This window comes from Thermobia domestica, chromosome 3 (assembly GCF_964235325.1).
Source record: "Thermobia domestica chromosome 3, izTheDome1.hap1.1, whole genome shotgun sequence".
Lineage (NCBI taxonomy): Eukaryota > Metazoa > Arthropoda > Insecta > Zygentoma > Lepismatidae > Thermobia > Thermobia domestica.
The window spans coordinates 203452552-203471111 of record NC_137456.1 but is presented as its reverse complement, the minus strand read 5'-3'; the positions used below and the strand labels follow the sequence as shown (position 1 = coordinate 203471111).

Genomic DNA, 18560 nt, shown 5'->3' with positions numbered 1-18560 from the left:
AAGTTAACGGTATGGATACGTATAACAGGCAAACAAATCAACACACAAACATTCATTCTTATATATATAAAATAATTTATTATATTGCTCTAACTAGTTTTTCACATTTCATGACATTTTCTTTTTTTTTCTTTTTCTTTTTTTTTTAAAGAAAATATCTGAACATCGGTTTTGAAAACCGAAACCGTTTCTCTGTTTTTGAAATGAAACATCTGTTATAAAAATCGAAATTTTGGTTTTGAAACAATAAAATGGTTTCAAAATCCAACAACTACTGGCAATTTTCGTCGTCGTCTCTTCATTACAAAGATATTTTGACGCAACTAACGGTGCTTGAATTGGGAGGAACAGTGTTCCCTTTCTTTCCATTTCTCTAAGATTACCATTTCCCTATAGTTTTCGAAAGATTACCGCTATTATCCGAGCTCGAAATGAGAAATGTCAAACGCTATACTGCTTTAAAAAAAAAAGAAAAAAAAGTATTTTAACATGTTTTTGACACTTCTACTCTTGAACGGTGGTTTACACACTCTTATCATACATACGCAAAATGCACCTAAACTTCTAACGCGTCTAATCTGCATACGTTCAAAAACGTCTTTTAAACATAGTTAAGGCACTTTACACACTACTGATACTCTTTGTACAACCGCGGTAAAATATTTAGTTCTCCAAGAGTCAGATAAAATATTTAGTTCTCCAATACAATTTTTATTAATTAGTACCTTTTGACTTTCCTTTTTCTAAGGAAATTCAACAAGAACTGTAGAAAATGGGTGATGAATTATTATTATTATTGTTATGCTCAAGAATTAATGTGTAATACTGCAGATATATAGCAGACTTTCGTCATTAGGTAATCTGCAAACAAGTGGATCATGGGGAAGGAAGTTCAAATACAATGAGAAAGAGTATAACTCGCTACCTACAAATCGTACCCGCGGCCGGTGGGCGGAAGGTAACATCCGACTTTAAAATCTTTATTTATCGTAAAATTATGCAGATATCAGAATGTAACTTACGTATTTTCCTGTATCATGTGTGCCGTTGCTACTCCTTGTAGGATAAATAGTGAGCAATCGGGTCAGTCAAAAATAGTCCCATCCTGAGGACACAATAATTGAGACTATTACGTTATCGTTGTGTGTAATATGTCATCACGCTTCAGAAGACACTGTCGCCGCTGCACCAGAACCGTTTCATACTGCATTAATTAAAGAAGTGTGTTTTGCGACGCATCAAAAAGCAGCAAATGTAAGTTTTCATTGTTCAGGCGACCAGAAAAGGTTTACCAGGTCACAATTTACAAATTTTCAGGTCTATATCTATACAATGCGAAAAAGCAACTGTACTTTTCTAGGCCAGAATGTTTCTAATCTACATGCATTTTTCATATATTTGGGTTTCAATCTTAAAGTTTCGTCAAATAACGCATACACCATAAAACTGCATGGTGATTTTAGCATTAACTAATTATGTATACTTCTGTGCATAGTAAGATTATTATTCTTTCAGTATCACAAATTATTTCCTATATTCTAAATTACTTGCAGCCCCTGGTTCGATCCCAGGTCGCGTCAAGTGGGCTTCGTGTTGGACGAACACCGTGTACGTGTGTTTCCTCCCACTTTCTTCATTCCAACATTTCATTCATTCTCATCATCTTCTTTAGCATATGGCCATAAAAAGTATTGATGAGAAATTACAAATTACTTAACTGGGTGGAGTGGGAAGAAATATCATAAATACAGTATTAAGTCCCGTTGACTACATTTATACTTCAGTTTTTCATTAGACATACTTCCTGGCGTTCCATGTTGGAATCTCTTGATTTTATGGCTGGTAATATGACAACACCCCCCCCCCCTCCCCAGGAAAAAGGAAAGCATCCTGCTTGAAAGAGAACAGATAGGGACAGTTCTTGAGGCAGTAAACATTCTTAAAAACTGCACCGATACGAGCACAAAATTAAAATACAGAATTATTTTATATCTTGATAATTCCTCTGTTTTAATCATAATGAATATTTAGAACCACAACCACCCAACTTTGGGAGGGCAAAACTTCCCCGATATTAAGAAGGAAACAATACTACCACCAAACGCGTATTTGTTCTTTGCGAGTTTGTTTTGTGAATAACTTCTTTCTTCCAAGCGTCTGTATGTTACCCTACCAATTGAGTCAAGCGCTGCCAAGCGGAGGAATTCGTATTTATTACAGAAGCTGACGATACACCAGTTGCGGAACGAGCTGCAACTGCAAGCAGGCACTCCATGTTAAGAGATAGGCGCTCGCCGATATCAACGCTCGCTGCAACTGGAAATGTAAATCTCTCTTTCTTTCAGTTTTTTTAATTCAATTTTTTAGAAATGCATCAATACTGTCTTGCGCTCAAGAGCAAAAGTTTATTTTTTACTGATACACTACTTTAATACCTAAAAATACCTTTAGTATTAAAAAAATATCCGGTTGCACAACCATGTAACATATAGTACCAGCCGCCACTGTTAACTACATTAAATACTACATAATCAAATATTTTTTACGAAGATGTATTTCGAAGCAAATTGAATCATTCAATTTATCATTAATTTCTGAAATCTTTATAGTTAATTATGAGAAGCTATAGACTATTTATCCTTGAATCTATATTCAACAGTTGCAGTTGCTAAATACGTGTACAAATATCTAGCAGGCCCATGAATGATTTCGGATCCAATTCCAACGAGAACGCATTAATATCTGCACAATCATTATGGTTATTAGTAAGATTCAGCTGCATTTTCATAAACCATGGATTTTAGCAGCAATAGGAGTCAAGGTGTAAGATTATAGGTGACGGATTTACCCATTCAATCCAATGGCTATACTAGTTAACAAATTTGCTTGTGAAATAAGAAGCAATTCTGTCACTTCTTACGCTCTACCTTACCACTCTTCTCCCAACAATCCTACTAGCTCTACAAGTAATGATTTGAATAAAAACCGAAGCTTGATTCCTCTCGAAAATCAGAGGAAAAAAAAAAAAACTCTTATCTTCACTTCACTGAAATGGGAGAGAGAGAAAAACCAAGGAGGAAATTCTCATCTTCAAGTACAAATACGGACAGTTAAGACTAGATTTGCTGCCTGTTACATATGACAAAAGTCCGCCGGATGGAGATTGACAAACTTACAGTGTCAGACTTACAAAGAGTACTATCCCGAACGACGCGTAGGCATCTTTGTTTAAAAAAAATGTATTTGTGGCAGTTGATTGTGAAAAACTGTTTCTAGTTACCCCATGCCTAGTTCAATTTAACCCTTCACAACAAAGTAAATGGAATCACTTGTTAAAATGGGTTGTAACTGTATTAGGATTTTCAAATAATTTATTTCACTATAATGTAAGAGCTTAATGTTTGCTTGTTTTTATGGATATAAACTCAGTATAAGAAATGCATAATTCACTTCAAACCACGATCTTTATAAAAGTTATCCGATTTCTGCTACCTACCCTACTTTTCTTCATGTTTGGAAATTATTATTACTTATTTTCTTTAGAGATCATGTTGCGAAATATATTTACTTTATAGTGTTATTTCATAACTTAAACTTAGTTAACAGTTAAAAATCTATAGAATATAGCTATTGTTCCATAATAGAGTAAAATCACAAAACTTACCTGTCAGTACACCGAAACTGAAAAAAAGGTGAAGTAAACTCGTTGCGAAGTAGCTTAGAATCATTCCCACTGCACAGAACACTCCACCAATAAAAACGACAGTTCGACATGTAAACCTTTGACACAATGCACTTGTTAAGGGAGCTGGAAGAACAGAAATAAGAAATAACAAATAAAATTCACATACCTTGAAATTATGAATTACTATTTTGTGAAAAACTCACTTTCACAAATTACCAACTCAGTACATTAATACACGCAAATCAGTAGATGTAAACAAAATAAAGCAAATAATAAAACATGTCCAATATACTTCTAAAAGTACTGTGTGTCTACAAAGTCATGCAACCCTATGTTCCGAGGCATATCACTCAGAAGTGGTATGAAGTGAGAACGAATTTTTTGTCCGCAGCTTATACTCTATATTGGATATTAAAGTGGTGATGCAGTGCATTGTTAAAGCAATCGATCTTCCCTTTAACTAAATTAAAGCCCAAATTATAGGAATAAGTCCCTAATGTCCGACAGAATAAACACAATGTTCTATAAAAACCTGAGTGTTTTTAATAAGTATTCAGGAAAATATGTCATAAAATTATAGAGAACGCGCCCCTTCAATATTGGCTGATTTCAACTGTATGCAATTGAGACGATAGGAAATTCTCAGAAAAATTTAACCATATTCGAAAATTAATTTATTTTTCTTTTTATTTATTTAAAAAAAATATACTTGAACTTCAGGTTAATGGGGGTCAAATAAGTCCTGATATTTGATTGATTTTAATTGCAAAAGTGGGGATTATGTGAAAACTTCAATAACAACATCATATTATTTTAGCACGTTAGCTGCCACAGCGAAATCCGGTAGAATGCTTCGTCGGGCCATGTTTTATTTATTTATTTATTTATTTTATTTATTTTTTTGTCCAATTCAATCTAAACATTAGTTCAGTGCCTCGTTTTCAGTTTTTTCTAGGAGCCGGAAACCAAGAATACCAAGCAACTGTCACAGGCCGCAGAAACTCATTTCACCATATAAACCTAGGTGCTGTCATGATTCATACGGTCATGATTCACCGGTGATTCATACGGCTTCAAACTATACAAAACTTATGAATCACATTCGATGCACACGGCTCCGGAAATCATCGGCTGTGAATCATCGGTGATGCACATGGCAGTCAACGTGTTGAAATCTGATAATATTTACGAAAGTTATCGAGGAAAGTATTTTGTTAAACCTAAGGGGAGAGGATGCAAGTTCACTCTCTCGTTCTCAATCCAAGTAGTGGGAATGACTTTGAACCCTCAAAAAGTATGTGTCATATTCCATACATATATTTTTACGAAAGTATCTTGGATCTTATTTTAAATCTGTAAGCATAAGAAATCCATACCACATCAGGGTCTAAATTCGGCGCTCATGTTTGGCAGAGTTTAACCCCAAGTCAGGATTTTACAGAAAAGAGTGAAATAAAATACATATTTTATTGTATCAAAACATAAGTTGTTGTGGAACTGAAAACTTCACACGGAGGTAATTCACACTGTTTATTCTTTACTCAGTTCAGATGCATGGAGAGTAAATGATTGGACACCTTTAAAGGAAATAGACAACATATTACACCAAAATCAAAATTTTGTAAACGAAAATTGTCGTGGAACATTTTGTTAAATTGAAGGGGAAAGGTGAATTCTTTACAGATTTTCAGACTAAGCTGTGGGAATATTCCCAATGCCATAAAACTTTTTACATAAAGTTTTGTGATAATTGATTTTTTTTTTTTTTTTACATGGTTTATATTGGAAAAGTATCTTGTATGTACAGAAGCCAGCAAAGGTATTTTCTCCCTGACTCCTATAATATTTATAATAGATCGTATCTAGCTTTTCTGCTAGTGTCACAAACATCTGGACAGATGCAACCTAATTACACGTAATATTTCAAACAGCCAGCGATTTTTGGGAAGCTTGCGGAGCATTGGAACAGGCCTTTGTTGTGGAGATGATGCACGAAAAATTTCACCATTATCAGATGAATTTCTATTGCGTGTTGCCCAATAAACGCCATAAACGTAATAACTTACGTGTATAATGTATTATTTCACTACATATTGCGTGCGAGAAAGAAGAAAAAACACTGATCATATATGTTAGAAAATGATTCTAATAAACTGAAAATATCAAATTTAGAGGGGTTGAACGAAATAAATATTTTTTCTCTATTCATGGACCTATTTCAATTTCTCGCCATTCGAACATTTCTTTCCTTCTCCACGGTAGATCTTGCTTATCACACTAAGTATGGATTGACATTAAAAATCGAAGCATGTTGGAAAGTTCGGACTTGTCGGGATTCGATTCCGAGTCCTCTGCGTGAAAATCCAATTTGACATTTTTCCTCATTATCATGGATCACCAGTTTTCATACTTGCCCTAAAGATTATAAGTTAGTAAAACTATAGATTTACGCCTTATAAATATTTTTATCATCCGTTAGTAAGACATCATCATCATCATCATCATAGGTTTTCTGCCTTTATTGGCAGGTCACTTGCCGCAGCTGAGAAGCTTCCATGCTCCACGGTCCTCCACTAACTTCTTCGTCTTCGCGTATGATCTTTCTGTTTTTATATCATCCATTAATTGTAGTCTCCTTCACCCCCTCCCTCTCTTTCTCGCCATCATACCCTCTAGGACGTCCCTCATGATACAATCTCTTCTTAGGCAATGTCCCAACCAGTTTCTCTTCCTCTTCCTAATAATATCTAAAAGTGTTCTTTTCTCAACCACCATTTCTAACACTCTCTCATTTGTTTTCCGCTCTACCCAACTAATTCTTTCCATTCTTCTCCACACCCACATTTCGAAGGCTTCCAGTCGATTTTCATCACCTTTACGTAATGTCCACGTTTCCGCCCCATACATTACAACACTCCACACGAAGCATTTTATGAGTCTTTTCTCAACTGTTTCTTTAAGGTTCCACAAAACAAACTTTTCTTCCTCCTAAAGGCTTCTTTCGCCATTCCTATCCTTGCTTTTATTTCACGTTCGCACTTCATGTTATTACTAAGAATACTACCCAGATATAGAAAACTATTCACTTGTTCTAGTTTCTCCCCTCCTACTTTTATATTTGACACAGACCCCTTCGTTCCAATCACCATGGCTTTTGTCTTTCTAACATTTATTTTCATCCCATATTCTTCAAAGCCCTTTCTCATTTTTCTAATATTTTATTGATTTTCTTTTCAGATTCTGCAACAAGCGCCATATCATCTGCAAATCTTATACATTTAATCATTCTACCTCCTACCGAAATGCCATCATCCTCATATAGGCTCTTTTTCACTATCTCTTCTAGATAGACATTAAATAGTGTTGGCGAGAGGCAGCATCCTTGTCGAACTCCCCTTCCAATTGCACTCTCTTCCGTCAGTTCTTCCCCCTATCCTAACACTTACTTGTTGGTTCATGTATAAGTTTCTTATGAGTCTTCTATCTTTCCATTCCAACCCTATCTTCGTTAGAACTCCCAACAACAATTCTCAATTCACGCGGTCAAAAGCCCTTTCTAGATCAATAAATATAACATACACCTCTTTCCCTTTTTCTATAAATCTTTCACCGATCGCCCTTAATAATCCAATTCCATCTCTTGTGCCCTTGCCTCTTCTGAACCCGAACTGCTCCTTCTCAACTTCTTTATTTGTTTTTTCATATAACTTTCTGTTCAGTATTCGGAGCAGAATTTTAGCTGCATGAGATATGAGACTAATAGTTCTATAATCCCCACATCTCTTTGGGTTCGATTTCTTAGCCATCGGTATCATGATCGTTTTCAGAAAGTCTTTTGGCCATTCTCCTGTTTCATATATTTCATTGCATAGTCGGAACAATTCTTTTTTTCCCTTGTTTTCTGTATTTTTAATGAATTCTATTGGTATGTTATCTATTCCGGTTGCCTTTCCATTCCTAATCTCGGATATAGCCTTTTCAAACTCATCTCGAAGAATACTAAATCCTTTATCATCCTCGCCTACTTCATTTTATACTTCAACATTTAGGCTATACGGTCTATCTATCCCTACTCTCATATAAGTCTTCAACGTATTCTTTCCATTTTCCTATAACCTCATTTCTCTCACTGACTACCTTCCCATTCTTATTTTCTAATGCCATCATAATACCCACTTGTTTCCTCCAAAATTCCATAGATTTCATCTCCTTGTGCACTTCCTCATATTTCCCAACTCTTTCTAATTCTTCTATGTCCTCGCAATTTCTTTTGTAAAACTTTAGTAAGACATATAAACTATAATAAACTATGTTTCTTTACCTCTTTACGTACTTGTCTCAACCTCTTCACCTACTCTATTTACAATCTCTTTACCTACTTCTAGAATTTGTGCAATCATGTTTATACAACTGCATTTTAAAAATTTATTACAATTCTGCCTGATACTTGAGTTAAAACTTACTATCAAATACTAAAATAGATTATTTTCTCGTTTTAAAAATCTTCCTTCTTTTCTATTCATGACATGTTTATTGCCAGTGGTGCTATTCAGCCGGTTCGCACCAGTTAGGGCGAACCGGTTGTTAAAATATTTCGAGTTCCCAGAACCGTTTGTTTTACAGAGATAAACCTACATACACACCTATACACACCTACACCTACACACACACACACACACACACACACACACACACACACACACACACACACACACACACACACACACACACACATCACCAAGCCAAGCGTGAAAGAAACAAGCCAAACAAAGAATGTGTTTAAAACGCAGAATCCATATTCAGAATTTGAAAATTAAACCATGCACATAGTTTGTTCACGATTGTTTTCATAAAATTTTCGTTTGTCCAGGATTTATAAACGATTTATATCAAAAACATAATGAGAGGTGGCAACTGCACGTAGCAGAACCCATTTTCGGCAATCGAAAATAATACATGTAGATAAGATTTCTATATCCTTTATATTTCTATTAACATAGCAAGTGTGTGCATTGCAAATTTCAGCTGGGAGGGAGAGCTTGTAGAGTACAAATTTTTCACAGCCAAAAACAATTGACCTATTTGAAGAACATTACTTTGCTCTGTACCTACGAGAAAATTAACGGAGGACAGAGGGAACGGTAAATTTTATTTTAAGTGTCTTTGTTCTTAGAAATTCTTACAGTTACAAGGTTAAACGTACGATTTCTCAGAAGGTATAGATGTTTATTCGTTAATCTCAAATGCTCCGATACGAAGAATGAGAACTGGAATCATATAAGTGAAGTAATAAGGGTCACTGGCGCAAATCCCAGGGGTCTGAGCGGGACATGTCCCCCCCAATCTTGGAATTGGGGCGGAACTGTCCCCCAATAATCCGATTTTAAATGTGTTTTTTGGGGAGAAATGTGATGATTTGTGTCCGATTGTCAGAAAGGAAAGTGACCCCAAGAATAAGCCTCAAATCTGCCCTCCTCCCAATGTTGAAGACAACTCTACTCCCCTGATCCTCCATAGCATTGCTTTTCAACTTCATAAATATTTTGAACATCGCTTAGAAAAATATATGGAAACGGTTTTACCCGTCTCCCCAATGTTGAAGACAGATTTGTGCCGCTGGTGATGGTTATTTAGAGAGAGAGAGAGAGAGAACCGGTTGTTAGAAAATTAGAATAGCCTCACTGTTTATTGCTAAATACAGTTCAGAATTCAAACGTGTGGAATGAAGCATATGTATTAAAACGATTTTCGGGAAAATTTTAAATCGAAATATTTGCTATAATTTTTAGATAAGAGAAATTTTAAATTTCTTTCAGACCTTCGGTTATATGCTTAATTGCAGGATATCACAAGAGAGTATGAGTAACATGATACAAAAAATACATATATATTAATTTTTATTCAAGCATTTTTCATTAGGAACGGGATTTTGCAAAATATAAATTGGTTTCTGGTTTACCTCATTCGACTAAAAAATATGTTACTTTCTGTTGCAAAAATTTATACAGGTAAAAGACGAATTATGCTTGTTTCCACCTATTGCACTGTCTTAAAACACGCACTTTTTAAAATATAAAATTCACGTTAGAAGAATTGTGCAAATAATGGAAGCTGGATAACAAGAAGTAAAGTACATTACCGTAATTTTCCGTGTTCAATCGTTTGAATACTGTTATTTTTTCGTTAATATTAGTTATCTATGTTAGGTATGACTACATTGGTATGGGTCGTCACCAGTGTTCGAAGTGGAAGAAAAGCAGAGATGGTATGCAGGAATAAAAATGGATCTGAAAAGGTGGGGGTACGGTATGTAGCGGCATGACGTCACGCCGTTCCCCCTGTCTATCTTTGCCCATTGTAATTTTTTTTAGAAACTGAGGGGACGCCGTACATATTTTTTCGAGGTGGGGAGACGGCGTCCCCCCGCGTTCCCCCTCACTTTTACCCCTTGTCAACTTACAAATTATTTCTACATACAGAAATAAAATCTTTTTACATGCAAAGCTAATCGTCAATTACTGTGCATAAAAATGGATTTATTAAATGTATTTAGCATTTACTCTTCAGTGACGGTGTCTTGATCACTGAAAAACCAGAGGCGGTATGCCTTCATCACTATAAAACCAGAGGCGGTATGGCATACCACCGCATACCGTATCACTTCGACCACTGATCGTCACGAGACCTCTCGAGAACCTTAAAACCAGAGATTCATTATTATTGAAGGGGTTATATGTACTCCTTTGATTTGATATCAAACTTACATTACGTACACATATCGTTGTTATTTATTTATTGAACAAATTCCCAGATACAGCATAACTTTGCCATTTTACACAGGGACATGCTAACAAAAGAAAAAAAAACAAAACAACAATAACAACAACATAGAAAGAAGAGTGTAAGAGTAAAACTATTCCGTCAAAGCTCGTGTAATTGCTCTTTCAAACACTGGGTAGCTCGAGAAAATGTCCACATCAGTTGTTACTTGATTATAACAATTTGGTATTCTATAAAAAAGAGACCTCTGTATAACAGCCAACCTAGGACGGACAAGATGGAATAGGTGGGTGATGCGGGAAGGGACACGTAAGGATAGTTCCTGAAGTAATATTTCCGATCTTAAGCTTCCATTAACTATTTTATGTAGATATTTCAGGTCAGAGATAATTCTGCGTATTTCAGGAGTCTGAATATTAAGATGTCGCAAGAGCTCCTTCTTAGATAATATTCGAAGTGCAGGAACACAAAAACGGACTATAGCGATGAAGAAATTGAGAACAGAATCAAGTCTGGAGAGATGTGTAGATGCTGCCATGGCCCATATGGGAGAGCAGTATTCGATCTTGGGCGCTATTAAAGTCTTATAAAAAGTTGCTAATGAAGAAACAGTGCGTAGTTCGGTGAATCGATAAAGAAGTCCCAACATGCGCATTGAATTCTTTAGTATTGAGGAGATGTGGTCAGAGAAGGTGAGTTTTGAATCAAAGATGACACCAAGATCGTTATGACTAGCAGAATGTGTGATAGTGGAATCGTTGATATGGTATGTGGAGGGAACAGCAGACTTTTTCAAAGTAATAGTAATACTGTCACATTTCTTACTGTTGAGTTTCAAGTGCCACATTTCACACCAACCTGTAAGGTAATTTATGTCTTCCTGTAGAGCAATTGTGTCATGGAGAAACGATATTTCTCTGTATAACTTACAATCGTCAGCAAAAAGCAGAAGGCCACTAGGTTGAGCTGATAAGTGCGTGTAGAGATCATCCATATACAGGACAAACAGCAGAGGCCCAAGCACACTCCCCTGAGGCACCCCTGAGATCATGGGTTGGGGGTTAGAAGTCGCCCCTGAAAGAACAACTCTCTGTTTACGGTCCTTCAAGTAGCTTGTGATTAGAGAGAGAAATTTGCCATGTACATTAAATCTATTGGAGAGTTTATGAAGAAGATGAATGTGACTGACAGAATCAAAGGCCTTCAAGAGATCAAAGTAGATAACATCTAATTGAGTATTGTTATTCATACATTTGACTGCACGGGAAAGAAGAGTACTTAAGTTTGAGAGACTTGAGCTTTTCGGTAGAAAGCCGTGCTGAGAACTATGGATGTAAGGTGAGGTGAATTTAAGTAGCCTGTCTTTGATTATTTTTTCGCAGATGATTGATATTACAGAAAGAAGATATATTGGCCTATAGGAGGATACATGATCTTTAAGTCCTGATTTATATATTGGGGTCACATGAGCTAGTTTCCAACTGGTGGGATAATACCCTTCCTTGAAGCATCTATTGAATAAGATAGATAAAGGAACCGCAATAACTGAAGGAGTTTTGTTGAGAAAGAGAGGACTAATTTTATCAGGTCCAAGTGATCTATGTGGAGATAACGATAGCAAGAGAGCCAGAACTTCGCCCGGGGTGGTAGAGAGATTGGATAAGGTGTCCGAACAGATGGGGTGAAGAGGGGGGAGATGGGTTGTAGAGGGAAGGGAAGTAAATGTTTTGCAGAAGTAGTTATTGAAGAGGTCGGGTCTTTGATCATCACTCGCTTCAGTATTTTCATCTTGAACTGTTGCCGGTATGCCCGGAGATTTTGTTCTAGATTTAATTACAGACCAAAAGACTTTAGGGTTACTAACAGTAAAATCACCAATTGAGTCCATGTATTCAAAATATTTACGCCGCTGTACCTTCTTGGCAAGACTTCTAATTCTAGCAAAGTTTTTGTATGTGTAGTCACTCGGATGTGATTTCCATAGAGTCCAGGCAAGCTTTTTGTTTTTAAGAAGTTCACGAAGTTCATTGTCGTACCAGACCGGAAACCTGTTCGATTTTGATGCTTTCACCGGCACAAAGTCCTTTATGGCTGAGTGGACAACAGATGTAAATAAGTCCACAGCGTCGTCAACAGTTCCTACCTCTAGCAAACACCAAGGAAACAGTTCAATACCCCGGCAGATGTCGCCCCAGGGGACTTTCTTCCAAAGAAGTTGTGACCTACTTTTGAGGGGCTGGTTTGTAGTAGTGGAGGGGAGGAAATCGAAAGAAACATCCAAGGAATCGTGATCCGAGGGAAAAAGATTTCTGCATGGGACAACACAACGAGGTTCTAAATTAGAGATAATATAGTCAAGATTGCTATTATTGCGGGTATTATGCATATTATGTTGACCTAGACCAAGTCCATGAATAAAATTGTCCATGAAATAACTGTCGTTTCTATCTTTAGCGACGCCATGCTTGCTGTCCTGCCACGTAATGGAAAGGTTGAAATCACCCAATAAGATGGCGTCACCGTGTGACAACGCATGTAACAGTGAGTCATGGCAAGCTTCTAAGATGTGCTGGGGGGTATTCTTGTGCGGCCTATAGAAGCACCCAATAAACACAGAACGACGCTTTGGAATAAATACTTCCACCCAAATGAGTTCACAATTCCGTTCGAGATCCAGTCTTCTCTTGCTCTTCCACTTATTATTTACACAAATCATCACTCCACCTCCACGAGTTATGCGGTCTTTACGATAAATGGTGAAATTATTAGAAAAGCTAATTTCAATGTCGTTCACTGATTCATTCAGCCACGATTCGGTCACTGCGAAACAATCCAGTTCCCTTATCTCACCTAGGTTCAATGAGCACTCAAGTAATTTGTTTTTAATACTACGAACATTTTGATAATATATATTGAAAGCACTGGTGTAATATGGACAGGGTGGGCCAGGGTTTACGTGAATATCACCACAAAGGAGGAGAAAACAAACGAGAATGAGGCACTGTTTTTTTGCTTTTGACTCATATCTTGGCACAAAATCACTGGTAGTTCCTCCGTCACTGTTAGCAGTACCAGAGAGAGCACATGGCGGTCCTCTGTGCTCTCCTATCTGTGCCATGTTCTGTCCTATATTTAATACACTATATCAATGCCTGCTTTTGCTGATGAAATTCATCATCAAGGATTTTCAGCATCGAGACGTGGACCTACAGTTGAATCATTGTAATACCTTTAAATTTCTATTATATTCTATTGGGGATCGAAGCCGGGACCCCATGAACCAAAAGCTCGCGCGCTAGCCATTAAACCAGGAAAGAGAACAATATCTATGACATTGATAAAATTGTTTAAGAATCTTATGACATTTAAATTTTATTTTTAATTATTTTTTTTATGATTATAAGTTTTATTAAATTATCAGTTTTGGTTTACTGCTAGCTTTTGATTTATTTATCTTTTATTGTCATCATGTATGGCCGTTTTCTATATGCAAATCAGATATTTGTGTGGCGGCATGTCCAGGTAATTTATTTTTCTTGTAGACTCTTCTAGACATTTACACATGTTACTCTGTGGCAGAATGGATGGAAAATAGACCATCCATAAGCACTTCCCCGTAAGCACAGACACAAGAGACGTAAGGATGTAGGTTTATTTTTTAGTCTTAGTCTTTGGAAGCAGTCTAGGTTTTTGTGATCTGAACTGTACCAAAAGTGGTCAAAATCGGCATACCGTTCTAGGGCGAGTTCGCAAACATCGTTGCTTTCCATATATATATATATATATATATATATATATATATATATATATATATATATATATATATATATATATATATATATATATATAGATAGATAGATAGATATATTATATGTAGTGTATATATATATATTATACAGGGTCGGATTTAGGGGGTGCAAAAGTGTAAATATACACTACATAAAGTGAGAAGCTGGCAGTGAATTTTTTTTAAAAAAAATCAAGTTTCAGTCAATTTTCTGAAGGGTGAAGGAAAAAAGGATTCATCGAGAGCAGACAGCATTTTCAGGGCAATTACTCATTCACACCACAGATGCCTATAGGCATTTAAAAAACCTCAATTTAATTCAAATGTTATTTGGTGCACCCCCTCAGACAATCCTGGATCCGGACCTATATATATATATATATATGTGTGTGTGTGTGTGTGTGTGAGTGTGTGATGACTGCTCTTAAAACGGGAATTTTCAAAGACCGTGAAACACGGATCCGCTTATTTTAAATGAACAATTTACTTAGGTAAAACACGTTTCATCTTTCTAACCGTAAGTTTACAGGATCGTAAGATATTTTCTCATACATTTTGATCCACGCTATCCCCTTAACATACGCATTTTAATCAAGGTTATATGATAAAAACCTATTTTGGGACATGGAAAAATCAAAATTAGTGCAGCGACCTAGAAAGGGTTCTCAGACAAACATCGTTACATTCATTTTTATTAATATAGAATATGACCTCCTTGCTCACCTTAAAATGGGAATTTTTCAGAAAAGCATGGTCACGGGTTCGCTTATTATACATTTATACCAAATTTCACCTTCCTAAATTGACAGAATCCTGAGATATTAAATTTTTGGGATAATTTTGACTACCCCTTCCCTCTTAGAATATACAATTTAATAAAAATAACATAATAAAAACTGAATTTAGGCCATGATCCAGTCATGTATCATAAAAACCAATCCTTTCGACAGTGAGTCCTCGGGAATCATAGGCTCTAGAAACATGCTCTTTTCACTGAGCGATTGTAAATTTTGTGTAGATTGTTCAATTCTAGTTAAATATTTAAAAACCATGACCATTATATCTTTATTACATTTTTTGGGGTACACTGGAAGTGTTGAAATTTTAAACAAGCATTATCATATCCTATGCGTTATACATTCCAACGCACCACACATTTGTATACGGGGTTAGTATATCTCTCAGGCGTTTGTTTCATAGCCAAAAGATATTGAGAAACAAGGATAACATATATCTTTATTGTTTGGAGAGTTTTGATCAGTGAACACCATATATCACTGGCATTATGATTAATTGTGTGTGTAATGTATTTGCTTAATACCTACTGCATGTAAGGAGAAAGAAAACACTGATCATACATGAATTAGAAACTCCAACCGGAAGTAGGCTCAAATCTTAAAAACGTTGCGAGATATCGAAAAAATAATCGAAAAATCTCCCTTTTATGGTACCCCTTGCCGATTTTTATCAAGACGTCTTTCACTTGTGTCTGTCAAGAAGCATGTATAGATGTTGTGAAGAATGACAAGCAGATTCATGATCGTATGTGAATGATGCGCTGTGCAGAGAGCGCAGGTTCAACTAATATATATATATATATATATATATATATATATATATATATATATATATATATATATATATATATATATATGATTCCTCTCCTTTGCCCCCATTAGGAAGAATTTTCAAGAATTATGGCTCACAGATATTATAGCTTGAAGATGAATGAATTTTCAAGTTAAGCTGAACAGTGAATAGAACGATTAGTAGAATGGAATTGCGTTGATTACTTAGTTGCGAATACGGAATTTAAATTTGTGTTTCAATATATAATAAATTAGGAAGTGTAGAAAGTCTTGAGCCTTTTGCCAGAGTATCTTAGGGCATATGAGTCACAGGTGGTCAAGTCTAACGTCATTTGAAGGTATAGATGTGCAAAAAATTGTAGTATTCTTATAATCAGAAGTAAGGTATTGCGTCATGAAGATGAGTGAATTTTCCGCAAAACTGTGACGCATTTTACGTACAATTATATTTGGACAAAGCCGCCAATCCTCTACAGGGACGTGAAGAAAATTGTGTTGTTTATAGCAAGGTACGTTACCAAAAACAACAACCAAAACATAGTTGAATCGCTTTCGTACTGGAAATTTCGATGTCCAAGATGTTCCGTGTTTTCGGTGACCAATCACAGAAAAAGTGGATGATATTCAATCAAATTCGAGCAAGACCAGCACGTAAGCATGTCATGCGTCGCCAATGTCCTACATCCTTAACCAAACAGTGTTAAAAGTGGCTACAGGATAAAGTTCTATGTTGGGTGCCACATGATCTGACTCAAACATATTTACACGATAAAATTTCCATTTGCGAACTTCTACTGAAACGTAACGAACTCAAGCCATTTATGAAGAGGTTGATCACGAATGAATAAAAGTGGATAACCTACGACAACAATATGCTGAAAGGATAGTGGTTGAAGCGAGGGGTAGCCCCAGTCTGTAGCAAAACACACATTTAAACCGAAGAAGGTTATGATATGCGTTCGGAGGGATTGCAAATGCATCGTGCATCATGAGATTTTGCCGTTGGGCAGAACGATAGAATCGAAGCTGTACTGTCCATTGTTAGCGCGAGTGCACCTGGCAATTCAAAACAAACGGCCGGAATAGCAAAACTGGATACCACGCTGACAACGCCAGGCCATATACATCTTTAAAAAGCCGTCAGAAATTGAAAAAAACTTGGCTGGGAGGTTTAATGCATCCAGACTATAGCCCAAACTTGGCACCATCAGACTATAGTTTGTTTCGGTCTCTGCAATTGTCTCTGATTGGTATTAAATTAATTTCATAAGAGCTGTGTGAAAACAACAAGTTACAATTTTATGATCAGAAACAACAGAAGTTCTATAGCGACAGCTTATGATATTGCCGGAAAAATTGCAGGTTACCAAACAAAATAGCATATATGGTTTAATAATGTTGTTTACAAATAACAATATAATGTATTCTCAAGTTTTACTCCCAAAGTCTCAATCTCTTTTATACAAACTGATATTCCACAAATTTGATTTTTTAAAACTATTGAAAAGCAGTACAGTATACTTGAAAAACCAGTCCAAGTGACGGTAGGAAAAAGTTTATTGAGGCGGAATACAAAAAACGAACCAAAACAGGTGAACAACAACGGGTTCTAAATCAAACTCTAAAACTAGATTATATTTTTAAAAGTAATATTTTACCAAGCAAAGAGAAAGACGAAGTATTGGAAAATGTAAAACCTGATCCTTATGTTGAAGGCTCACTGACTGAAGTTGCCATCAGTAGTTGTCCTGAGTATATAGCATTATATTTGTTTCATCTACTGAGACCGAAGTAACTGATATGAGTACAGTTGGTAAGATTTTAGATCTTAATAGAATCTCGGATATAGTAGAAGATCGATAAGAATAATCTTTACATCTGAGCATGGATCCAGCTTTATGAGTCTGAAACGAGTTGACAGTACAGTTTCGATTCTACCGTTCTGCCCACCGAACGCACAGTATAATCTTCTTGAGTCTCAATGTGGGCTTTGCTACAGACTGTGGAGCTTCTCCTCACCTCAGCCACTATCTTTTTTGCATATTGTTGTTGGAGGTCATGTACTTTTATTCACTCGTGATCAATCGCTTCTTAAATGGGTAATTGTTTTTGAGTCATATGGCATCCAAACATCGAGTTTTTCTTTTGGGCCACCTTTCTCTAAGTGATTTTAACATGGTTTAGTTACGGATGTTTAGATCACTGGCAATGCACAACATGCTTACATACTGGTCTTATTCGACTTTTGCCAGAATATCAAACACTTTTCCTGTGATTGGTCACCCAACGCAAGGAACATCTTGGACATCGAAATTTCCAGGACGAAAGCTATTCAACTTTGTTTTGGCTGTTACTTTTGGTAATGTACACTCATGTCCAAAATGATTGTCGCATATCTATAACTGTCTTTTTGTAAGAATATAATTTGATAATGATTTTCCAGGGTACTTTTAATATTGAAACTATGTGCATAATCGGGAAATGTATATTTGTGGTAAACTTCATAGGAAAATAATTATAAATACGAAAATTATAATGAGTGAAATAAAATGTTCCTAAATGGACAAGAAAATTTTATTTTCGTTTTATTGTTCTTATTTACTGCTCTTTTGACATGAAAATTGCCACAAACATGTCTTTGCCGATTATACACTTACTAACATAAGAAGTACCAGACGAATTCGTTATCAACTTATATTCGTAGAAAAACATATTTATA

General features: G+C 36.0%; 1 protein-coding gene across 1 annotated transcript in view; it reads right to left on the bottom strand.

The window, feature by feature from the left end:
- Window positions 1-18560, bottom strand: part of LOC145680926 (monocarboxylate transporter 12-like) — a 215241-nt gene that overhangs the window by 130733 nt on the left and 65948 nt on the right. The window contains exon 2 of the mRNA XM_081752093.1: window positions 3665-3808. Within this exon, the coding sequence (XP_081608219.1) occupies window positions 3665-3808 (144 nt within the window). The remainder of the gene's footprint in view (window positions 1-3664; window positions 3809-18560) is intronic.